Source organism: Taeniopygia guttata, chromosome 37 (assembly GCF_048771995.1).
Source record: "Taeniopygia guttata chromosome 37, bTaeGut7.mat, whole genome shotgun sequence".
NCBI lineage: Eukaryota > Metazoa > Chordata > Aves > Passeriformes > Estrildidae > Taeniopygia > Taeniopygia guttata.
In genome coordinates, this window is record NC_133062.1 from 5,024,764 (window position 1) to 5,049,727 (window position 24,964).

The 24,964-nt window shown below is 55.5% G+C and overlaps 2 protein-coding genes across 2 annotated transcripts in view; one reads left to right on the forward strand and one right to left on the reverse strand.

Annotated features, from left to right (window-relative positions):
• The window catches only part of LOC140681562 (uncharacterized), a 422,013-nt gene extending 397,657 nt beyond the window's left edge, over positions 1 to 24,356 (reverse strand). The window contains 3 exon segments of the mRNA XM_072921494.1: positions 15,235 to 15,241; positions 17,079 to 17,740; positions 24,212 to 24,356. Of these exon segments, the coding sequence (XP_072777595.1) occupies positions 15,235 to 15,241; positions 17,079 to 17,713 (642 nt within the window). The 5' untranslated portion in view covers positions 17,714 to 17,740; positions 24,212 to 24,356.
• On the forward strand, positions 323 to 1,496 carry LOC140681535 (uncharacterized). The gene is made up of 2 exons (XM_072921427.1): positions 323 to 331; positions 768 to 1,496. Exons 1-2 carry the CDS (start codon positions 323 to 325, stop codon positions 1,494 to 1,496), a joined length of 738 nt encoding a protein of 245 aa, XP_072777528.1.
• Positions 24,357 to 24,964: the final 608 nt, after the last annotated feature.

The following is a 24,964-nucleotide window of genomic DNA, read 5'->3' on the forward strand; positions in this document are numbered from 1 at the left end:
CGGCTGGGATGCTGTGGGTCTGGGGGGAAGAGGGAGCCGGCAGTGGGTGCTGGGCCTGGGGGCAGGAGGAGAAGGGAAGGAGAAGCAGGCTTGAGGAACAAAATGGTCAAACGATGCAGGTGGCAGGAGAAGGTGGGATTGTGCAGGAGAAGGAGGAATAGCAGGAGGAAAAGGAGTGTGAGGAAGGGTAGAGACACAAGACGAGGAGGAGGAGGAGGAGGAGGAGGAGGAGGAGGATGAGCAGAAGGAGGAAGCAGCAGAAGGTTCCACCCCTCCCTGTGTCTGCAGCCTCTCCCAGCCCCAGGAGCGTTTCTCCCCCCACATGCAGCAGGTGACTGTGGAGGGGCATCCAGGCTTTTCACAGGGTGAATCTTGGTGTTTCTGAGCTTTCGTGGGCTAAATGTTGGTGCTTTGGTTTTTATGTGGCAGCTGAATCTTTATGTTTTGGAGGAGGTTTTTGCTGACTTGTGATGTTTGGGGAGTTTTTGATCTGTATCTTGAAGTTTGTGCGATTTTTGGGCTAAATCTTGGTGTTTTGGAGATTCTTACAGACACAAGATTCCTAATGACTTCCTGAGATAAACTGGAGCAAGGAGGGACCTCCAGTCCAAGATGCTCTCCTCTTGTTTTTTTCCCCAAACCAGGATTTTTCATTCCTTGGGTGTGTCTGGATGGAGGAGGAGGAAAAGCCCTGGAGATGCTGCCGGAAGAGGAGCTGCAAACCCAGCCCAGGGAGCTGCGGGGAGGAAAGAGCCCCCCTGAGCCAGGAAGGCGGGCGGAGATCCAGCCGGAGCTCGGAGCTGGTGGAGAAGCCTCATGGCAGGGAGAAGCCCCACAAGTGCTTGGAATGTGGGCAGGGTTTCAGCTGGAGCTCCCACCTGATCCGGCACCAGAGGATCCACACCGGGGAGAGGCCCTATGAGTGTCCCCAGTGTGGGAAGAGGTTTCGGACCAGCTCCGATCTCCTCAGACATGAGCGGAGTCACACAGAGGAGAGGCCCTTCCGCTGCCCCGACTGCGGGAAGGGCTTCAACCGCAACTCCAACCTCACCGTGCACCGGCGCATCCACACGGGGGAGAGGCCCTACGAGTGTGGGAAGTGTGGGAAGGGTTTCAAAGACAGTACTTGCCTGATCAAGCACCTGGTGATCCACACTGGGGAACGGCCCTATGAGTGCTTGGAATGTGGGAAGAGCTTTGGGCGGAGCTCAGGCCTGAGAACGCACCAGCGCATCCACACCAGGGAGAGGCCCTACGAGTGTCCCCAGTGTGGGAAGAGGTTTCTGACCAGCTCCCGTCTCCTCAAACATGAGCGGATTCACACAGAGGAGAGGCCCTTCCGCTGCCCTGACTGCGGGGATGGCTTCAACCGCAACTCCCACCTCACCGTGCACCGGCGCATCCACACCGGGGAGAGGCCCTATGAGTGTGGGAAGTGTGGGAAGAGCTTCGCACAGAGCTCCACCTTTACCAAACACCAACAGAGGCACCACTAAGGGAAGCCCTGTGAGGGCCCCAAGTGAGGGAAGAGCTTGGAGTGAGGGAAGAGAGTGAGAGAAGAGCTTGGAGTGAGGGAAGAGCTTGGAGTGAGGGAAGAGAGTGAGGAAAGAGCTTGGTGCGCTGCTCCAGCTCCATCCCCCATGGGAGGATCCGGGCTGGATGATCCCCAGTGACCCCCGTTGGGCAGAGCCCTGCTGATCCGTGGTCCTGGTGATCCATGCTGGATGTGGGGAAGGTGTTGGCTTCTTCTCCTTGTGCTGCTGTGATTTGGGTGGGTTCCCATGGATGGGGGATGGGAGGTGAGTGGGGGGTCCTGGTGCACTGGTGGGGGGGGCTCATAGCTCAGGGGTTCCCAGCGATTTTGGGGGCTTGGTGAAGGGGGGAAGCAGTGAATGGGGGGATCCCAGTAAATTGGGGGGGACCCTGATGATAATAGGGGGCCTTGGGAGATAACGGGGGGGGGGAAGGACCAAACCCTAGGGGATTCCCCTAGTGCTGGTGAAGCCCTTGTGTCCCCCCAGCCCTTGGGGTCCCCCACAGTCCCTGCACTGTTCCTGGGGGTCCCGCGGCTCTGGGGGGGTCAAAGCGGAGGGGATGGAACCTCCGTCATGGATGGGGGGCACAAAGGGGGTCCGGGCCCAGTGCTCGGCGGGGTCAGTGCACGAGGGGGGCCCGGTCCCTGTCCCGGTGCACGGGGGTGGCGCTGCCTGGGGGGTCCTGGTGCTTGTGGGGTTCCCAGGGTTCGAGGGGGGTCCAGTCCCTATCCCAGTGCTTAGTGAGGGGGGGGCAGTGCCTGGGGGGCTCCCACTGCTCGGTAATTGGGGGGTGTCAGAATCCAGGACATCCCTCTGGCTGCCCTGGATGGCTCGAGATGCTGGCAGGGGCCTCGGAGACCTTGGCATGGTGTCAAGAACACCGGTGGCTTTGGTTTTAGCTCCTGGAGAAAATTGCCAACTTTGCATGAGGAATTACAAGGCACAAGGGTTTGAGTAGCGTGGTAGGTGAATTAACACAGGGTGGAAAAGTAGAATTTTAACATTTTAAAATACGGGGTTCAATGGGACAAGGTGGAGGGATCTGGGTGTGTCCTGACCTTCTTCTCCTTCTTTTTGCCCTCCATGTCTTGCTGTGATGGTGACACTTTTCTGTTGGTTGAAGGTAGAGACACACTGTCCAACATAAATGATAGATATTGGCACGTTATTGTAAACACAGTCCAGGTAGTTTTTAGCGTAGAAGGCAAAGAGCGCCCTGAGGGCAGGGAGACTGCCACAGACCGACCTGCTAGACAGAGCTCAGCAAAGCGGACAAAGCGTGTTAGAGAAAAGGGAAAATAAATGACCCTGAGAAGCAAAGCTCCGCATCTCGACTCCTTCTCTGCCCGCGCGGGCTGGGAGAAAAGGACTTTTCACAATCTCGGGGTCATCTCGACCCCCAGAAAACCGAGAGGGGGTCTCCACTCGTCCCAGTGCCCGGTGAGGGGGGTCAGTGCTCAAAGGGGGTTTGGGAGCACTGAAGGGGGTGCGGGTGTGGTTTTTGGGGGGTCCTGGCGCCCCCTGGGGCAGGGTCAGTGCTCAGCAGCGGGGGCTGCCTGGGGACCCCCCCGGCCCCCAAATCACAGCCGGGTCTCCTGCAAGGCACTGAGGGGAGGCTCGTTCACCCCCCGCCCCCACCAGCGTCGCCACACGCCTTCCCAAAGTGTCCCCAAGTGCTCCCAAAGTGCCCTCAGAATGTCCCCGAGTCTCTGCCGAGGTGACACCGGCCTGATGACGGCCCAGTGGTGATGTTGCTCTGTGCACAGCAGCCTCGGGATGTCCTCCATGGCTCTTTGGCACCGCTCGGCCACTGCACAGCCACCGTGGCCAGGAGAGGGACAGAAGAAGAGGGTGTTGATGTCCCCAGGTGTCCCCAGCAGGTGTCGCCTGGCCAGGCGGGCACTGGCCTCCCACAGCTGCTCAGCCTTGGCCGCTGTGGCCACCAAGGCCGCACGGAAATCAGGGGACACCTCCATTGTCCCCTCCAGGGCAGCCTCGATGTCCCTGAGCCGGTGCTGCACCTCCCGGGGGAACGCGGTGGCTTCAGTACACGCGGCCACCAAGTCCCCCAGCAGCCCCAGGTACAGCTCCAGCCGCTGTCCCCTCCCGGTGGCCGCATCCCTGCAGGCGTCGCGGAGCTCGGTGGCTGCCTTGGCCAGCCGGGCCCAGCTGTCCATGAGCCTGTCCAGCACACGCCTGGCGCTGGCCAGGGCTCTCACACAGGCCCAGGTGGTCCCTGGGGTGTCCCCGAGGTTGGCCAGGGTCCAGCCCAGGGAGGGGACAGGGCGGTGGCCCAGGGAGGGGACAAGGTAGTAGCGCAGGGCGTCCTGGAGGTGAAAGATCAAGGTTCCCACAGCCACCCACAGGAACTCTGGGGACACGGCCAGCAGAATGTCCCTGTGCGGCCTGGACACGGTGGCCATCAGTTCTCTCAGGGTGGCCACCAGCTCGCCCAGTGTGGCCACCACAGCCACCATCGCCTCCAGCACCTGGTGGGAGGACAGCTGGGGATGGTACACGGGAGGTGTCAGGGGCCTGGTGGCAGTTGTGGCCTCCTACAGTGGCCCCTGTGCCCTCCTGTGGTCCTGTTTGTCCCCTCCCTGGGGGGCTCTGCTGTCCCCTCTGTCCCTTTTGTTGCCCTCTCATCTCCCACTGTCCCGCCCTGTCCTCTCCACCCCTCTGCCACCCCTGTGTTCTCCTGTCCCCTCCTGCCCCCCCGCCGGGATTGTCGCACCTCGCGGGGCTCCATGGCTGCTGGGGACACTCCGGGGAGGGGACACAGCCGGGGACAGTTGGGGACACGCGGGAACGCGGCGGGGCCGGAGAGGGGAAACAGGAAGAGGTGACGTCATCGCCCCGGCCGCGCCTCACCTTTGGCCGCTTTTGGGGGATCCTGAGGAGATTTTGAGGAGGTCCTTGGTGAGCTTTGGGGGTCCCAGGTGAGCTTTGGAGGAGTCCCAGGTGAGGTTTGGGGGGTCCTAGGTGAGGGTTTGGGGTTTCCCAGGTGAGGTCTGGGGGGTCCCAGGTGAAGTTTGGGGGGTCCCAGGCGAGAATTCCCAAGGATTTGGGGTTTCCCACCTGCCCAGGTGAGGTCTAGGGGTCCTAGGAGAAGTTTGGGGGTCTCAGGTGAGAATTTGGGGGGTTCCAGGTGAGGTTTGGGGGTCCCAGGTGAGGTTTGTGGGGTCCTGAGGAGATTTTGGAGGGGTGCAGGGGAGTTTTAGGAGGTCCCAGGTGAGAATTCCCAAAGATTTGGGGGTTCCCAGGTGAAAGCAGCTCGGGGGGGCTGAGGGGGGAGGGGCTGGGGAGGTTTCGGGGTGTGTCCCATGGGTGGGGGAGGGGCGGTGAGGGAGGGTCCGGGGGAATTTGGGGGGGTGGGAATGGGCAGGCCGAACCCCCAGACACTGATCACGCCCTCTTTAGACCCCGCCCCGTGTTTTGGCCCTGCCCCTTGCTGCTGGACACGCCCACCGAGCGCCCCGCCCCCTCAGGCCCCACCCCTCCCCGTTCCCAGCTCCCGGTTCTGGCCCCGCCCCCTCCTGAAGCCCCACCCCAAATGAGCCTTGGCCCCGCCCCCAGATAGATTTTTATCAATGGAAACCAAAAATCACCACAAATCGACCCAAAAATTCAAACCCAGGGGAGTGGGGGAGCAGGACCACACCTGTGATTTTGGGGGGCTCCAGGTGCGCTTTGTGTGGTCCGAATAAGTTTGGGGGATCCCAGGTGTTCCTGGGTGGCTCCAAGTGGGTATTGGGGGAGTCCTGGTGCGTTTTAGGGGTCCCAGGTGGATTTAGAGGGGAAACCAGGTGAGTTTCAGTGGGGTCCCAGTGAGTTTGGGGGGTGGGTCCAGCTGTCCCTGGGTGGGTCCAGGAGATCCTGGGTGGGTCCAGGTGGTTTTTGGGTAGGCCCAGGTGGTTTTTGGGGGGATCCAGTTGTCCTTGAGGGAAGTTCAGATGTCCCAGGGTTGATCCAGGTGTCCCTGAGGCATTTCCAGGTGGTTTTGGGGGTGTCCCAGGTGTAATTTGGGGGGATCCAGGTGTTCCTTGTGGCTCCTGCTGTGTGTGTCACCTCAGCAGCTGTGATGTTGTGATGTTCCCCCCCTCCCCAGCTGTCTCATCCCCCAGGTACTATGATGTCATACACGTGACATCACCGTGTCCCTGCACAGGTGGCTCTGTCTCCCTGCACCCACCCAGGTGTGACATCACCTGTGTCCAGGGGTCACTCAGGTGTCACTCAGGTGTTACTCAGGTGTGATGTACCTGTGCCCAGGTGTGCCAGGTGTCACTCAGGTGTGCCAGGTGTCCCTCAGGTTTCCCTCAGGTGTGGAATTGTGTTATTATATGTTTTATTATGTATAAGTTCGTTCCATGTACCCCCCCCGCGCTCTGTAGCGACCCCCTGGGTTTTCCCATCTGTCCCCGCGGTTTGCCTTCCCGGGAAAGTGCAGAGTCATTGTATTTACATCTTAGGCCATCTGTCAGTCACGCGGCGGGGTCGGCAGATGACCTGGGACCCTCCACCTGTCCATTCCCGATTGGATGTACCCCTGCACCCCACTGCCCTCAGACCCCCCGTGGCGTTACCCCATTGGCTGCCCCGGGTTTCCCCTGTTCGGTACTTAACCCGCGGCGCTGGGGACGCCCCGGGCTTTTCTCTCGCCCGGCCCCTGCGTGCTGCTGCTGCCCCGCTCCCCCGCCGCGGCTTTTCTCTCTGCCGGCCCCTGCGTGCTGCTGCTGCTACCGCCGCCGCCGCCGCTCCAGACGACCCTGCTGCGGCTGCTCCGCTCCGCGACCGCTGCCGCCGCTCCCGCCACGGCACCTGCGTGAGTCGGCCACCGCGCCGCGGCCCCGCGCGCCGCCTCCCCTGGCTCGCAGCCAGCTCCGGAGCACGCCGCCCCGCCCCTGACCAGCAAGGCGGCACAAACAAACTCAAGCGCGGCACGCCGCAGTCTTTTCGGTTTTTGCTTTCCCAGCCAAACTGCAATAAACCGGAATTCTGCCTGCGAGAGAAAAGTCTCTCTCCTTTTATTCACCGCGGGACACGCCTCTGCTCTCAGACCCACGTAGCCCCGGCCGACGCCCGCGAGGGCTCGCCAGAAAAGACGGAGACTGCCCGCGCTCCCCTTCCCCCACGGAGCTAGCTGGGACAAAGGGGGGGAAAAGAGAGCACTACGGCAGTTGTGGCGCCCAACGTGCGGCTTGGGATCTCCAGGCAAAAGACTGAGGACCGCTGAGCCCCAAGAGGCTGGTGGATTTACCTCGTGGACGTTACAACACCCTCGCAAGCTGCGGTTCCGTTTTAAGGAGCCAGGGCTTCCAGAGGGGTGGGACCGGCAGCTTTGGCTTGCACCGCTGAAGTTCGGTCCCCCCATGGCAAAAACTTTGCAGCTGGACTTTTTGTTTCCCCTTTGGACGTCGCTGGACCCGTGGTGAGTTACCGGGGTCCCCTGGGCTGGGTACGCCTTGCTCCTTTTGGGGTGGGTTTCTCTTTCTCCCACAAGGGGGCGATAAGATCCCACATTTTGTCTCCCGCTGCAGGGAGTGTGTAAGGGCAGGCTACCTAGCTTTCCGATAGAGGTATTTTTTTTTTCTTTTGTTATTTTACCAGCCGCGAGGTTCGTGACACACTTTAACATCGACATAATGGGTGCAAAATTGTCTGTGTCGCACGAGAGAATTTACGTTCAAATCCTAGGAATTTTAGTTGGGGGAGCAAAGAGATGTAAAAAGTCAGACGTTAAGCGTTTTGCCCAGTGGCTTCTGCAGTCCTTCCAGGACATCTCGCAGGCAAATTTGTACCAAATTCAATTCTGGGACTGAGTTGAAAAAGAAATTGCTCAAAAGGACGACCAGTCCCTCTCAATTTTCATCCATCTGGCAATCCAATTGAGAAATATTGTCAAAAATAACTGCGAAGGGAAGCCAGAGCCACCCCAGGGCGAACGCTGCCTCCCAAGCCCCCCAAATCCCCCAAACTCCCTCTCCTATCCCTCTCTCCCTAGCCCGGGGATTCTCAGACAGGCATCCCGGCAAAACCAGCCGCAGGCAGATTCTGGCCTCTCTGTCAACCCCCGGGTTCCATCACAGGACAATGCTGGCATCGCCCTGCACCCTTCCCCTCCCCAAAGTTGCTCTCTTTGTACAGTCCTGCCCCATAGTAGTAAAGTTGTGAGTTTTAAAACCCCAGATCCCTCTCCACAACCTTTCCCTGACCTTTCCCAAAATAATCCCCTTCCCTGCCCCAGGGCACAAGATGGAGGGGACCACATGGCATGCCCATCCCCCTCCCTCCGTGCTTTGTCTCCCAATGACCCCTTTCACCCTACAGCCAACCCCTCCCACTCCCGAGACTTCTCCACCCACCCCTCCCCTCCACCCCCTTCTGGCACCTCCCCTAATGAATCATTCAGCAGTCCTCCCTCTGACCTCGCCCCTAGGGGTGAGGTAACACCAGTCACACCCCCTAGCCCTGGTCCTGCCTCCGCCCTCCGTTCCCACGACCCGCCCTCTGGTTCCCATGCCTCGATTCCCGGGGGGGGGGGGGGAGAGGGAGGAAGGGGGGGGGAGGGGGGAAGCCACGACCTGCCGCAACCCCCGCTTGCCTTTTCTGCTGCACCGGTCACCTACACGCCGCGGCAGAGGGGCAGACCCCTTGCACAGTGGGCCCCTATACCACAGGCTGTGATTAGGGATGTTTGCAAAGCCCAAAAGGAGTTTGGTCGGGAAAGTGAATACTTTCGGGGACTTTTAAAAGTCACACTTTCCTCCAACGAATACGTCCCTACTGACATGCGTGCTCTGTTTTTGTGCTTGCTTACTCAAGCTGAGTTTTTGGTATGGGAATCTGCATGGAGGCGGGAGGTACGAGATGCATTACCCCAGCTTTGGGCAAAAGCCGAGACCTCCTCTGACACCGATGGAGGCATGTTAACCATTGATCATCTGTGCGGGATGGGGGAGTGGGACGTGGCAACAACACAGGCTGAAAAGATTCCAAGGGGGGCATTGGCAGCAACTGCCAAGGCAGCAGAAAAAGCATTTTTTAAGTTAAGACCCAGTGGTCCTGTTGTTAACTGTTTTTCTCTCAAGCAGGAAACACAGGAATCTTTCGTTAGTTTCATAGACAGGTTGTACAGGGCAGCTGAAGCACAGGTTCCAGAGGAGGGATTGAGGCAGGGCATGGTGAAGCAAATCGCCCTGCAGAACGCCAATGAGGCCTGCAGACAGGCAATGCTGAGCCTGCCCCTCGACCCAGAGCCAACGCTCCAAGACATGCTGGACGTGTGCGCTCAAAGGGTCACCCTGCCATCAAAGGACCCTCCGGGGACACCCCAAACGCCATCACGGAGAGTCTCCTTCGCCAAAGCCCACACGCCATCCGCGGCCCCAGCTCCTGCACGCCGCTTCACTGGGCCACCACCCAAAGGTTACCATCCAGGAAAGCCCTGCAACCTCTGCAATAAGAAAGGACACCGGGCATCTCATTGCCCCCTCAAAGAGGACTTCTTACGTTTTAAAAACCAACAGCAAGGGCAAGGTGCCTTCAACCCAGGGGGACAATCAAAAAACTAATTTCCCAGCGCAGTCCCTCCCTGTGTGAGGACACAAATTTGGTGGGAAACATAACATCAGGGGGCAGGAGGGACAACACATTAGCATACCCACCTGAGGACAATAACTCTAATACCACACATGACGTTTCTGGAGTGCACAATAGGGGAACAAGAGCTGGTGAACCAGCCTGCGTGGGAGGAGTCGGGAATTTCATCTCACAGGCATGGCTTGGTCGGGACCCCGACCATCCCAGGCCCATCCTTAACACCCAGTCCAACTTCTCTCCATACAGGTTGGCCCTAACCGAACTCCTACTGCTCAGGGATAGCAATTGGCACTTTGTCATGGTTGACACACAGGACCCAGGGACCTGGAGGAAACTCCACAGTATGTACATTGTCCTTGGGGACACAAAATACACGCCACTCGACATCACTGTCGCACCCAATTTGACACCTGCAAACCCTAAACATCTGGTGCTGTGGCTGCACTGTGCTCACCCGCCAGTCTACCTTCCCAAAGGGCAAATCATCGCCCAAACCATACCTGTATCTGGGGCCCCCGTCTACCCAGAAGACCTATGGATGAAAACCTCAGAGAAGATCTACGAGGTGTGTCAGGCCCAGGTAATTGGGAAGGATAGACCCAAAATTTCGTGTTACATGTGGAATGGCAGTGAGCACAAGTGGCTTAACGGCTGTCCTAGGGTGACTGTTATGGTGTTTGTATCTCCAATCATGTGTTCTGTTTACGTTTGATATTATGTTCTGTGCTTTCAGAACTGACTCTGAAAGTGAAGGTTTGTTTTGCCGTGTTATCATCTGGTTCACCTCCCCCCATGGTCTGCTGTCTAGAAAAGGCTGGTGCTGGCTGGCTGGCTTTGCTTTGCCTGCTTGCTTGCTTGGCTTGCTTGCTTTGCCTGCTTTCTTGCTTTGCTTCCTAGTTAGGTTAAGCAGTCCAATTCTTTCCCTGGACTGTTGCTTTTTTTTCCTTTTCTCTTTCTGAATATCATCCAACCTGCTCTGGACTGGGATCTGGGAAACACCAAGGAACACCAGGAGCCTGCATTTGGTGATCTGCAGCAGCCATCCCCAGTGCTGGAGAGCAATCCCCAGTGCCCAGACCTGGGCGACCACTCCCAGGAAAGACCTTCTGGATTTGTTCAGCTCTTCAGAGGGGTGAAAGAGTTTTGTTGTCATGTAGTGTTGTTAATTGTTTTGGTGCTGGGGAGTGCTTTGTTTGTTGAATAAACAGGTTCTTTTCCACTTCTCTCTCAGAGGAAATTTTTCCCTGAACCAGGTGGGTGGGGAGGGGCCGTGGGGGTTTATTTCCTGGGGGCTCCTTTCAGAGGGTTTTCCCCAAATTTGCCCTAAACTAGGACAAATATTTTGGCGCCCAACGTGGGGCTCGAGAGAGTGGAAAAAACCCTGTTGTAATCATATTTTTGTTCCAATTATTTTGTCTGGGTATGGAGCAGTTACTGGTTATGTTGTTTGAATTAATATTGTCTCTTGGGGTGAAGGCCTGCATGTGTCTCTGGTCCCTAGGGGTTTTTGAGATCTTAATCCCCCTGTGGTCCCTAGGTTTATTTTTTTATCCAGGAATAGCTCCGGTATTGTCCTTAATACGTAGGTTTTGCAGTAGAAGGGCACTGACCAGAATATCCATCGGGCTGTGCTTGGCTGTAATAGCTTCCAGAGGGTTTATAAAGGTGCTGAGGTCTGTTCCTGGAATGTATGGTTCATGGTTATGGTTGTACAGCCAGTTTGTTAGAGGGGAAGTAGGGGATGAGGCTTTTCAGCCTTTGCTTTCCTTCTTCTCCTCTGAATTTGTTACCTCCCTATTAGAGAATGTTCAGTTTCCCCTGACTGTTAAGGAGACCATCTTCCTGGTCTTTAATCTGGTAAGCTTTCTCTATACAGTCTGCAGTCTCTCTAGAATGAGGGCTGAGATTTCTAGAGGGGCTGATGAGACCTCTGACCCAGGAGTAGACCCAGGTGTGAGAAATCCTGAGTGGTGTGGGAAATGGGAGGATATGGGCCAAATCTTAAAGGAATTTTCTGACCCTATAGCCTGGGACTTTCCAAGTGAAAAAATCCAGAATCCGGCGGAGGTGGCGAAGTACCTGAAAGAGAAGTGCCATGATAACTCTAAGGAGCAAAAGATCATTGCAGTGAGCTGGGCCCTGGCATATGCTTATTGCACCCTGCTACATACTGTAGGGCAGCAGACAGAGGAAGGGGGGCAGGGAGATAAATCAGCATCTATCCCAGTCACTCAGGCTGCAGCCAACACCCCCGGCTCAAAGCCAGCAGCTAAACCAGACAGTGAGCCTAGGCTAGCAGCTAAACCAGACTCAGCAGCCAAGCCTCAACCAATGGCTGTTGCTACTAGCACAAGAAGTGGGAAGCGCACAGAAAAGACCAATCGACCAGTGGATGATGACGATGATGATGATAATGTAGGAGAGGGACCCTCAATGCCTGCTGACATAAAATCAGAAGTCAAAGCAACTGGTACAAGATCAGAGGCCAATACTGAGTCCTTTTCCCTAAAGGACCTTCGTGGCCTAAGGAAGGATTACACCCGACGACCTGATGAGTCTGTAATTAGTTGGTTGGTCCGTCTTTGGGATGCTGCAGGCGAGGCTACAATTCTGGATGGTACTGAGGCAAGACATTTGGGATCCCTGTCACATGATCCTGTCATTGATCAAGGAATGATGAGGGGGGCTAACCCTCACAGCCTCTGGGCACGGGTTCTGGAAAGTGTAGCACAAATATACCTGTGTGTAGATGATCTTTATATGCAGCAAACCCAGTGGAAGACTATAGAACAAGGGATCCAACGTCTGAGAAAAATGGCAGTGGCAGAGATTATCTTCTCAGATGAAATAACAACTAGGAATCCAGACTTGGTACCATGTACATCTGTGATGTGGCGAAAACTTGTACGGCTTGGGCCACATGACTACACTTCTGCCTTAGCAATAATGAAGCAAGATGAGAGGGATGAGACCGTGCTCGAAATGGCAAGGAAACTCCGAGCATATGCAGATGCTGTACAAGGCCCAACCCATGCCAGAATTGCAGCAGTGGAAACACGTCTGCAGAAATTAGAAGATAAGATAGAGGAGAATCATAAGAGACTCAGAGAAGAGATAAAGGAGGACCTTCTCCAAATCTCAGCAGTACAGATCAGAGGTTCTGGTATCCAACGTAGACGTCCCTCAAATGGTGAGAGAAGGTACACCCCATGAGCTGAGCTTTGGCTCTTCCTGCACGATTGCGGAGAAAACATGAGGAAATGGGACGGAAAACCTACTGGTGCTCTGGCACAACGGGTGCATGAATTGAAGGAAGGTAAGACTCAGAGAGGAAGTGCCACCAAAAGGAGAGCAGCTCCAGTTGCCCGTAGCCAAACTGCCAGGCATGATGATGATGATGACATGTCTGATCCTCTTGAAGGAACCTCTAAGACATACGCCCAAGGCAAGAAGGATAACCAGGCTTAGAGGGGCCCTGCCTCTAGCCAGGTAGAGGCGAGGGAAAACCGTGTTTTCTGGACTGTGTGGATTCGCTGGCCTGGCACATCGGAACCACAAAGATATAAGGCTTTGGTCGATACTGGTGCACGATGCACGTTAATTCCATCGAGACACGTAGGGGCAGAATCTGTCTCTATCGCCGGTGTGACAGGTGGATCACAGGACTTTACCGTGGTGGAAGCTGATGTAAGTCTGACAGGAAATGAGTGGAAGAAACACCCTATTGTGACTGGCCCAGAGGCCCCATGTATTTTGGGCATAGATTACCTTCGAAGGGGGTATTTTAAAGACCCAAAGGGACTCAGGTGGGCATTTGGGATAGCAGCTGTAGCGACAGAGGGCATCCAGACACTGAACACCTTGCCTGGACTGTCTGAGAATCCAAATACAGTAGGACTTTTGAAGGGAGAAGAACAAAAGGTACCAGTTGCCACTTCAACAGTGCATCATCGACAGTACAGAACAACTCGAGATGCTGTGGTTCCCATCCATAAGATGATCTGAGAGCTGGAGAGCCAAGGGGTGGTCAGCAAAACCCACTCACCCTTCAAAAGCCCCATTTGGCCTGTGCGTAAATCTGAAGGAGAATGGAGATTGACAGTGGACTACCGTGCATTGAATGAAGTGACTCCACCACTGAGCGCTGCTGTGCCAGACATGCTGGAACTCCAGTACGAGCTGGAGTCCAAGGCAGCGAAGTGGTACGCCACTATCGATATTGCCAATGCATTTTTCTCCATTCCTCTGGCAGCAGAATGCAGGCCTCAGTTTGCCTTTACATGGAGGGGAGTGCAATATACCTGGAACCGACTGCCCCAGGGGTGGAAGCGCAGCCCCACCATCTGCCATGGACTGATCCAGACTGCACTAGAAAAGGGTGAGGCTCCAGAACATCTACAAAATATTGATGATATCATTGTGTGGGGGAACACAGCAGCAGAAGTGTTTGAGAAAGGAGAGAAAATCATCCAAATCCTCCTGGAAGCTTGTTTCGCCATCAAGAAGAGTAAAGTGAAGGGACCTGCTCGAGAGATTCAGTTCTTGGGAGTGAAGTGGCAAGATGGACGGCGTCAGATTCCTACAGATGTCATCAACAAGATCACAGCCATGTCCCCACCAACCAACAAGAAAGAGACAGAAGCTTTCTTAGGCGCCATCGGTTTCTGGAGAATGCACATTCCTGAGTACAGTCAGATCGTGAGTCCTCTCTACCTGGTCACCCGCAAGAAGAATGATTTCTGCTGGGGCCCTGAGCAGCAGCAAGCTTTCGCCCAGATAAAGCAGGAAATTGCTCATGCAGTAGCCCTTGGCCCAGTCAGGACAGGACCAGATGTGAAGAACGTGCTCTACTCTGCAGCCGGGAACCATGGTCTGTCCTGGAGCCTTTGGCAGAAGGTGCTTGATGAGACTCGGGGCCGACCACTGGGATTTTGGAGTCGGACCTACAGAGGGTCTGAAGCCAACTACACCCCAACAGAGAAGGAAATCTTGGCTGCTATGAAGGAGTTCCAGCCGCCTCAGAGGTGATTGGCACAGAAGCACAACTCCTCCTGGCACCCCGACTACCGGTGCTGGGGTGGATGTTCAGAGGAAAGGTTCCCTCCACCCACCATGCCACCAGTGCTACATGGAGCAAGTGGATTGCTCTCATCACACAGCGTGCCCATATTGGTAAGCTGAATCACCCTGGGATTTTGGAAGTAATTACAAATTGGCCCGAAGGTGAAAGTTTTGGTGTCACAGATGAAGAAGAACAAGTGACAAGGGCTGAAGAAGCTCCACCATACAACCAACTGCCAGCAGAGGAAACACGCTATGCTCTCTTCACTGATGGTTCCTGTCGCATCGTAGGGGTGAATCAGAAGTGGAAAGCAGCTGTATGGAGTCCCACACGACGGGTTGCAGAGGCCACTGAAGGAGAAGGTGGATCAAGCCAGTTTGCTGAACTCAAAGCCGTTCAACTGGCCCTAGACATTGCAGAAAGGGAGAAGTGGCCAAAGCTCTACCTCTACACTGATGCATGGATGGTAGCCAATGCTCTATGGGGGTGGCTAGAGAGGTGGAAAGAAGCTAACTGGCAGCGTAGAGGAAAACCAATTTGGGCTGCTGAAGAGTGGAAAGATATCGCTACCCGGGTAGAGAAGCTACCTGTGAAGGTTTGCCATGTAGATGCCCATGTCCCCAGATACAGAGCTATTGAAGAGCAGCAAAACAACCAGCAGGTAGATCAGGCTGCGAAGATAGGGGTGTCAAAGATAGACCTCGACTGGGAACACAAGGGAGAGTTGTTCCTAGCACGATGGGCCCATGATGCCTCAGGCCATCAGGGTAGAGATGCCACTTATAAGTGGGCACGAGACCGAGGGGTGGATCTAACCATGGACTGTATTTCTCAGGTGATCCACGACTGTGAGACCTGTGCTACCATCAAACAGGCCAAGCGGGTGAAGCCCCTGTGGTATGGTGGGCGGTGGTCCAAGTACAGCTATGGGGAGGCCTGGCAGATTGACTACATCACACTGCCCCAGACACACCAAGGCAAGCGCTACGTGCTCAGTGGTTGCTTCTAGCCACCACTGGATGGCTGGAAAGCTACCCTGTGTCTCATGCTACAGCCCGTAACACCATCCTGGGCCTTGAAAAGCAGGTCCTTTGGAGGCATGGTACCCCTGAGAGGATTGAGTCAGACAATGGGACTCATTTCAAGAATAGCCTTATCAACACCTGGGCTAGGGAACATGGCATTGAGTGGGTGTACCACATCCCCTACCATGCACCAGCTGCAGGCAAAGTGGAGAGGTACAATGGACTGTTAAAAACCACCTTGAAAGCATTGGGTGGGGGATCTTTCAAGAACTGGGAGCAGAATCTGGCAAAAGCCACCTGGTTAGTTAACACCTGAGGCTCTACCAGTCGATTGGGCCCTGCCCAATCTCAGCTTTTGCATATCGTAGATGGAGACAAAGTCCCAGTGGCACATGTCAGAGGTTTGTTAGGGAAATCAGTGTGGATCAGTTCTGGCTCGAGTACAGACAAACCCATTCGTGGGATTGTCTTTGCACAGGGACCAGGTTGTACATGGTGGATAATACAGAAAGATGGAAGAACACGATGTGTACCTCAGGGAGATCTGATTGTTGGGTGAGAACTATGTGTAAATATCACTGTTTGCTGAATATTACTGCCATTGTCTGTGTATAGCTGTATATTGGATGTATAATATATGTGTTTGTAGGGTTTGAATATATATATTAGTTTTAGTAGTAAGCTGACGATATGGGGATAAGGGGTGGAATGTCCTAGGTTGACTGTATGATGCCTTTATCCCCAATCGTCTGCTCTGTTTATGTTGAATAATAAGTTCTACACCTTTAAGACTTGTTCCAGGAGTGAAGGGGGGTGGGGGGGGAAGAAGCGCGGAGTTTGTTTTCAAGAACTGCACTCCCTCCTCCACATTCCTGCTCCTGGACTGTTTCATCTGCAGATGGACAGACAGCGAGAGAGCTCTCCTTTGCTTTTTTTCTAGTTAGTTTTAGCTAGCTGAGGCAAAGAAGTTCCCTGGACTGTGGTGTTTTCCCTTTCTCTGGACCTGCTCTGGACTGAACACCCAGAAGAGCAGCAGCAGCAGCACTTGTGGCCCAGTGGGCTGGGCCTGGGCCGTGGCATTTCCAGCGCTGGAGGGACTGATCAGAGACTGAGTGAGCCCAGCTGCAACCCAGGGGATTTTTCTGAGTTTATCTCTCTCTTGGAGTGGCGGGAAGTTTTATTGTTTAATATTAAGTTTGCTTGTTTAATAAACAGGTTTTTTCCACTTTCCTCCAAAGAGGTATCCTTCCCGAACTGGTTGGGGGGAGGGCCAATTGAATCTGCTTTCCTAAGGGAACCCTTTTAGGGTTCTTTCCCTAAATTTGCCCTGAACCAGGACAGTTATCCACCACAGAGAGACGAGGACATCCGAGTTTAGACCAAAGCCAATTTTATTGAGTGTACCAGGTTTTTATACAGGGATTTACTTCTATGGTGCTTATATAGGGCTCTGTTTTTGGTAACAATTTCCCATTGGTAACACATTCTTTGTGACATACAGTAACCTGGGAACATTTATCTTATCACAAAGTCTCACACCATGTTGCTTGGTCACTTCTTGCCCAGGGAGACTTAAACTGTGTCTGTGTCTCCCACAGTTTCGGCTCAGTCAGGCCTCAGATATCGGGCCCCTTTATCAGCTCCATTGCTTTACTCTCTGTTTTATTCCCCATACGGGGGCACCAGGGCTCTGTCCAACGGGGGTCACTGGGGATCATCCAGCCCGGATCCTCCCATGGGGGATGGAGCTGGAGCAGCGCAGCAAGCTCTTCCCTCACTCTCTTCCCTCACTCCAAGCTCCTCCCTCACTCGGGGCACTCACAGGGCTTCAGTTAGGGGTGCCTCCGTTGGTGCTGGGTCAAGTGAGAGCTCCTGGAGAATCTCTTCCCACACTTCCCACACTCATAGGGCCTCTCCCCGGTGTGGATGCGCCGGTGCACGGTGAGGTTGGAGTTGCGGTTGAAGCCCTTCCCACAGTCGGGGCAGCGAAAGGGCCTCTCCTCTGTGTGAATCCGCTCATGTACGAGGACACTGGAGCTGGTCTGGAACCTCTTCCCACACTGGGGACACTCGTAGGGCCTCTCCCCAGTGTGGATGCGCTGGTGCCTGGTGAGGTTGGAGTTTTGGCTGAAGCCCTTCCCGCAGTCGGGGCAGCAGAAGGGCTTCTCCTTCGTGTGACTCCGCTCATGTACGAGGAGATTGGAGCTGGTCCGAAACCTCTTCCCACACTCCCCACACTCGTAGGGCCTTTCCCCAGTGTGGATCCTCTGGTGCTGGATCAGGTTGTCGCTCCGACTGAAACCCTTCCCACATTCCAAGCACTTGTGGGGCTTCTCCCTGCCATGAGGCTTCTCCACCAGCTCCGAGCTCCGGCTGGATCTCCGCCCGCCTTCCTGGCTCAGGGGGGCTCTTTCCTCCCCGCAGCTCCCTGGGCTGGGTTTGCAGCTCCTCCTCCTGCAGCATCTCCGGGGCTTTTCCTCCTCCTCCATCCAGACACGCCCAGGGAATGAAAAATCCTGGTTTGGGGTAAAAAACAAGAGGAGAGCACCTTGGACTGGAGATTCTTCCGTGCTTCAGTTCATCTCAGGAAGTCATTGGGAATCTTGTGTCTGTAAGAACCTCCAAAACACCAAGATTTAGCCCAAAAATCCCACAAACTTCAAGACACAGATCAAAAACTCCCCAAACATCACAAGTCAGCAAAAGCCTCCTCCAAAACATAAAGATTCAGCTGCCACATAAACCAAAGCACCAACATTTAGCCCACGAAAGCTCAGAAACACCAAGATTCATCCCCTGAAAATCCTGGATCTCCCTCCACAGTCACTGGCGGCATGTGGGGGAAGCAGCGCTCCTGGGGCTGGGGGGAGGCTGCAGATACAGGGAGGGGTGGAACCTTCTGCTGCTTCCTCTTTCTGCTCCTCCTCCTCCTCCTCTGGTGTCTCTCCTCTTCCTCACACTCCTCTTCCTCCTGATATTCCTCCTTCTCCTGCACAATCCCACCTTCTCCTGCCACCTACATTGTTTGACCATTCTGTTCCTCAAGCCTGCTTCTCCTTCCCTTCTCCTCCTGCCCCCAGGCCCAGCACCCACTGCCGGCTCCCTCTTCCCCCCAGACCCACAGCATCCCAGCCGAGGGGCAGGGATGGAGCTGGGGCAGGTCGGGCTGGGGCAGCGCTGGGCTCTCGGCCGCTCCCGCCCGCACTCGGTCCCCACTGCAGCCGCTCCCGCCAGGACAGCGCGGGGGGGCCCGGCCTTGGCGCTGCCCCACTCCCACCTCCCCAAATTCCCCTCGCGGGGGCGATGGGGCCGAGGCGGGGAGTCCAGTTGGGGAAGGCTCAGAGGGCCAGGGAGATGTACACAAGGGAGTGACAGGAGAAGGAATCGGTTTTAGAAAATGTTATTAATTGATGACATAGACTGCTGCTCAGCCAAGGTCCTGCTCTATTAATGAACTTCCAGAAGAAAAACAAAGACTTAACAGAGCCATGAATATCATTTGCTATATAAAAGCAGGGAGCATATTCAGGGAGTATGTAGTAGCTGGATCGGGAAGTCTGTAGCTCTCAAGTACTTCAGCCAATGGGGAAAGCAGAGGGAGATGTGGCCAGGAGAATTAGGATGAAATGGAGGCTGTGTCCTCCAACAATTGGAGAGATCCCATGGGGAATGTCCCATGGCCTCTCCCATTTTTAGAAATGAAATTAATTTCACAGGACTCCTCTGTCTGCTTTGTGGACAGAATCCTCTGGTGATGTCAATTTTTCCACACACCCTGGGGCAGGGAGTGCAGCTGAAGGTGCCTCACCCACTTTGGGTGATCGGCTCCCTTGGCTGGTGGCGGCACCGGGGATTGATTGGGGACCCAGGAGTGACCAGGAGACAGACGAGTGACACATCAGGGAGGTCTGTGAAGAGTCAGCAGGGAGAGAGCACTGAAAATCTCATCAGTGAGTGCCCTGGGATCTTCGGGGAGTGAACACGGCAGGGCACCCATGGAGGGGAGAAAAGGGAAAGCCAGGGAGGGGTCCTGGCCAAAGGGAGGATGATCCCAAAATGTCTCTGAAGGGTCCCATGGGAGAATGCTGAGGTAGTTTGCACATTCCCTTAGAGGTAATTAAGGACATGGACACCCAGGAGGGCAATAAGGGAAGGGGAGAAGGGATTTGGACAACAGGGGATGGATGGTGTTGGTGCACTGGGAAGAGATTGGGTGAAGAGGAGTGTGCAGCAATATGGTTCAGGCAAGAAGCAGCAGGAGGAATGTGTGTGGTAAGAAAAAGGATGATGGCAAAGAGGAGGAACAGAAAAGTACTCAGGATGGGGATGTTTTTCAGCAGGGTCTTATCCTGACAATTTGCCAGCTGATACTTTGAATTCCCGGTTTCCAGGAGAGGAAAAGCAGGAGGTCAGGATGTCAGGGGTTTCTCTGTGGTGGGCAGCGGCAGCAGCGGGCGCAGAGGTGCGGGACCGGGAGCACGGGCTGGGGGCCTGTGGGGAGCTGCGGGGCCGGGCCGGGGCTGTGGGGCAGCCGGGGCTCAGCGCCGGGCGCTGCCTGACCCCACCAGCCCCGGGCAGGGCCGGCAGTGGCCCCCGGCCCCCAGGAGGCTGCGGGACGCCCCGGCCGCTGCCCGGCCCCGGGGAGCTGCCGGCCCTGCCCGCCGGGGGGGCCGCCTTTGGACACTGCGGCAGGACAGGCACCGGCTCTGCCACACGGGCTGTGCAGGGGACCCTGAGCACACGGAGCAAAACAAAGGAACATCTGGGAAATGCAGAGTGCACATGGAAGGTTCAGGATTTTCTGTTAAGGATTTGGTTTGGGTCCCTGCAGAAAGGAAAGATTTTGCAGAAAGCTCAGCAGCTCTCAGAGGATGAGCACCCACAGGCAGTGACCGGGGCTGCAGGAGTGGCAGAAGAAGGCCCTGCAGCACTTGGGCACAAAGGAACAGCAGCTGAAGGCAAGGAGGGATGAGCAAAAGGCCAAGCTGAAGGCAAAGGCCATGGCAGAGTTCCCACAGCCCCTGAGGGACCAACCCCAGGGCCCAAGGGGGCCCCAGCACCCAGGGGACGGCCTCGGCCACAAGCACCTGGCAGAGGCATTGCCCTCCTGGCCAGGGCAGAGCCCACCCAAACGGCCCCTGGGAAGGAGTCAGGGCTCCAGCTGCAGCCCACAAGGACACTGCAAGCACAGACAGCAGCACCCTCAGGAGGAGCGAGTCCACCCCTGCATGGACATGGATTGTCAGGGCTCTCTGAGCTCCCATCCCACCGGGGACCCACCACACTGCAGCCCTGGAGAACATCCAGGCTGGGTCTGCATCCAGAGGAGGCCTCTCCTGATGGACACAGGGGCCTCTCCATCCACTCTGAATCTTACACCTAAGAGGGGAAAATTGTAAAGGCGTGTTTTCATTATTAAGGGAATAAATAGGAAAGCTGAGCTGGTATCATTTGTTCAATCCCTCTTAGGAGCTGTGGGGGATAGGTTTGAAATAAACCCATTTCTTTTCTTCCTACTGTGATTCATATTAACTAGGAAGGAAGTTGATGGTGGCATTGTAATATTGTAAAAGGTGATACAGAGGCTATTGCTGCTGTACCTTTGTGTCAAATGTCTGGACTTTTTAACCCCAGACAGCCTCCATGCTGTGGTATGGACAGGAGAAAGAGAGCAAAACCTGAGAAAATGAACAACCAAAAATATTGATGCCTCAGCTGTGGCTCTTCCAGACTCAGAAAAGAAATTGGAATTGTAGGTGAATGTTCAACAGGGCAATGCCAAAGGAATTCCTGGGCCAACAAGTTTCACCCAGTGGCCAGAGTGGTCTCATTGCCTGCAGAATTTTTCAGCCACAGCTTCAACGGGAACCGAGGCCCAAAACCTGATGACAACAGGATCTCCAACTGTTCCAGTCTGCCATCAAGTTCAAGCTTTGATAACCAAAAGAGCCTCGCAATGGATGAGCAGTGCTCGGTTATTACAGTGTGAAACTTGTTCAGTGGCACAGGAGGATTCAGAACTGAGGACAGGGGAAGGGTTTAACCCAGCCTCCTGTTTGAACAGCCCCCAGAGGGGCTGGGAAGAAACCCAGCACTGCATTCAAGTGACACAGCTCCAGACCCAGCCTGGGGGAGATTCAGGAGACATTGCCTGGCCTGAGGCAGAAAATGTCTTTGTGGATGGCTCTTCAAGGGCAGCAGAAGGGAAAAGAGTTCCAAGACACGCTGTTATTGAGGAAAGGGAATCAGACAAAGCCCAGGTTACCCCCCATGGTCAGCTCAACTGGCACAGCTGTGTGTGCTTGTAAGAGCCTGGAACTGAAATGCCCTGAGCAGGAAGGCTTCAATATCTTCTGGTGACACCATCTCACCTAACAGGGGGCAAATGCAATTCTGATTGCTCAGCAACCCCTGGATCACTTTTAAAGATATTTCTAAAAGAAATCATTCCAATAAAAGGCATTGAAAATGAAAGAGACTCAGACAGCAGAGCTCATTTTACAGGAAAGATCCTCCAGGGGGTTATGGCAGCTTTAGGAATACAATGGGACCTCCAGAACCCCTGGCACCCCCAGAGCTCAGGCTGGGTACAAAGAATGAAAGGGGAAAGAAAGAAACACCTTTGGAAGCTGGGGATAGAAACCAAGATGCCATGGGTACGGCTTTTGCCATTGGCTTGGGCAAGAAGAAGAGCCAGACCCAGGGCAGATATTCAATTATTTCCCCTTGGAATTGATCTCAGGAATTCCTTACCCTGAGAATTCTCCACCTAGTGCAGGGTGGAGATAAGGGATGCACATTTAAAGCAGTCTGTGGCCAGAATCCTGTCTCTGGTGCAATCTCTCCCCCAGGAAGCTGGGCTGGCACAGAGCCTGCCTTGGCACTTTGCTTTTGCCAACATCCCAGCAGGACATCGGCTCCTGCCTAAGGAGTGCAGAGCAGCACCACTGGTGGCCAAGTGGCGTGGCCCGTGCCAAGTGGCCCCGAGGCCAGAAACAGCCGCCAGCACAGCTGAGCACGGGGGACCCCTCAGCCTCGGCTCCAGGTCTCTGCAGCCCCGGAGATTTGCACTTCCCGCCTGCAGCAGGAGGATGGGAGGCCCCCACTGAGCTGCACTGAAGGCAGCGCAGCAGCAGCCAGGGCTCCACAGCGGGACAAGGCCCTGGGCCTGCCCACACATCCTCTGCTGAAATCCTCGGCCTGGCCACCCTGCTTTGGCAGCTCCAGCCACCGGGGACAGCCCTTGCTGCCACTGCTGCAGCTTCAGCGCTCTCTGGGCCTGCCCTGCCACAGCTGCTGGGCAAGAGCACGGGACAATTCCACTCTGGCTCTCACTTACACTCACACACTGCCCTGCCTGCCATGGCATTGATGGAAAATACACCAGCTCATAGACTTTAACATTGTTAACCTTTCATTTCTCTACTCAGGCTTGCTTTGCCTTGGCTCTGGGGAAAGAAATGTTAAAGGTTTTGTTAAGAGATGTTACACCACTCAACGGAGATGAGTTTAACATCTCAACACACTGGGAATGGCCCAAAAGATACCCACAAAGATAACGACCAGAAGCAAAACATCAACCCCAGCAGCAAACAGCAACCAACACTTACCCCAGACACTGCCAGGGCTGCAGACACCTGGTCTGCAAAAGGCTGAGAAGGAAATCCAGCACTTCCCACCTCATTAACAGCAGAAGCAAAGAAATCCGGGGCCACAAGGAAACCAAATACTAAAAACTGCACAGCCTGAAACTACATAACATTTAACCAGTGGATTTAGACTGGTTCAGACTGTATCAAGTTCGGGAAAAATCAAGTAAAACCCACGTGTCATGGAACGATTTTCTCTGCACGCCCGGGCTTTGTGGGGATGGAATGATTTCTGCAGCACATCCTGGCCAGAATTAAGGAATGCCTTGACTCTTCCACTAAACATAGTGGTAGAGTTTTTCTTTTTTCCTGCAGTTTCAGTGCAAAGTTTATAGCATTGGAGTATTTTTTGTAATAATCCTACTTCTATATTGCCGGTTGGGTTTGGTCAGGGATGTGAGAATGAGTTTTTACTCCAAGGAGAAAGAGAAGAAAGTGAATTGCTTTGGAATTTTTTTTGTCTGTGTTTTATGTGGCTCTTAGAGATACCAAAATTTTGGTCTGCATTTTTCAACGTTCACCTTTAGGCTGCACTTCGTAAAACTAGAAGAGATTTAAGTGTGACCCTTTTACCCATAAACAGTAAACAGATGATCTGAAGGAAAAAAAAAATCAGCAGGTTGTGGGGGGGCCACATGTGAGGCTGCTGAAGCTGCTCTGGAAGAGAAGCTGCATTCCAGGCACCCACGAGGAGCTTTAGAAATGCAAATTAACACTGCTGGGGCAAAGGGGGGACAATGTACCTGGCTCTTCTTGCCTGGGGCAGGAATTGGCTGATTCCCTCTGCCCCTCACCCCAAGCTCTGCCTGCTTGCACAGATGGAATCTGCACAGCTGAAGGCAGAGCCCATGGTGAGGATCTGACTCTGAAACAGAAATGGCTGAAGCTGCAAAGGGAAACAGCAAATGGAGAATGTTGTGAAAACTTCACTGCCAGGGGTCCCCCCTCTCGGGGTCCCCGCTGGGGCTCCTGGGGCTCTCCTCTCTCTGCGTTCCCGCCCAGGGAAGCCGCGGCTCTCCCGGGGCTCCCCAAATCCGGGGTCCCCCCGCCGCTCCCGCCGCTCCCGCGCGGTCCCCACGCGGCCCCGGCAGAGCTCGGAGGGCCCGGCCGGGAAGCCCAACCCGCACCGCGGGGGGACCCGCATCCCCCCGGCCCCGCCGGGGCTCTGCCGCCACCCGCACCGGGACCCCCCAAAAACACCTCCCGGGGACCCCCGATGTCCCCCCGAGGGCAGCTGCGGCTCGGCCTTGGAGCCCCGCCAGCTCCACACATCCCCCCAAAAACCCCAAACCCAGGGAGCCCCGGGATATTTGGGGCCAGCTCCCCCTGCCCGGGCACCTGCGGGATGGGGGCGACGCTCCCGGGGTGCTGCGAGTTCAGGCTGAGCCGGAGCCCCGCGGTTCATCCTCCCCCTCCTCCTGCTGCTCCCGCTGCCGCTCCGCCTCTTCCTCCCTCCTCCTCCTCCTCCCCGCAGCCGCGGGAGGGGCGGGGATGGAGCCGGGACAGGTCGGAACGCAGAGAGGGGTGGGGGGATGCCAGGAGTGACTGGGCTGTACTGGGATCATACTGGGAGCAGCTCCTGGGTGACTGATCCTACTGGGATCATACTGGGAGTGAGGAGGAGCAGCGCGGTGGCTCCAGCGCTGGGGCTGGGGGCGCTCCTGGCGGGCGAGGGGGAAGTGGGACCCCGGGCACCGAGACCCTGAATCGCCATTGCCGGCACCGGGACCCCCCCTGCTCCCCTTATCCTGCACAGAGACCCCCCTGAATCCCCCATTTCCGGACATCAGGGCCCTCTGTTCCCCTTTTCCCTGCTCCCAGCCTCTAGATTTCCCGTGTGCCTGATCCTGGAACGCCTTGGAACACCTTGGACCCCCATTCCTGCCTTTCCCAGCCCCCAGCCCCACCTTTGTGCAAAACCAGAGACCCTCTGAACTCCCCCTTCCCAAACACCCCGGGTGTTCCCACCCTGGTACCCCTTTTTGGGAAACCCTGGACTCCCCTTTCCTGGGCTCAAGGACCCCTGGAACTCCCTTCTACCTCTCCATCCCTGCCCCCCCATTTCCGTGACCCTGAGACCCCCCTGCGCCC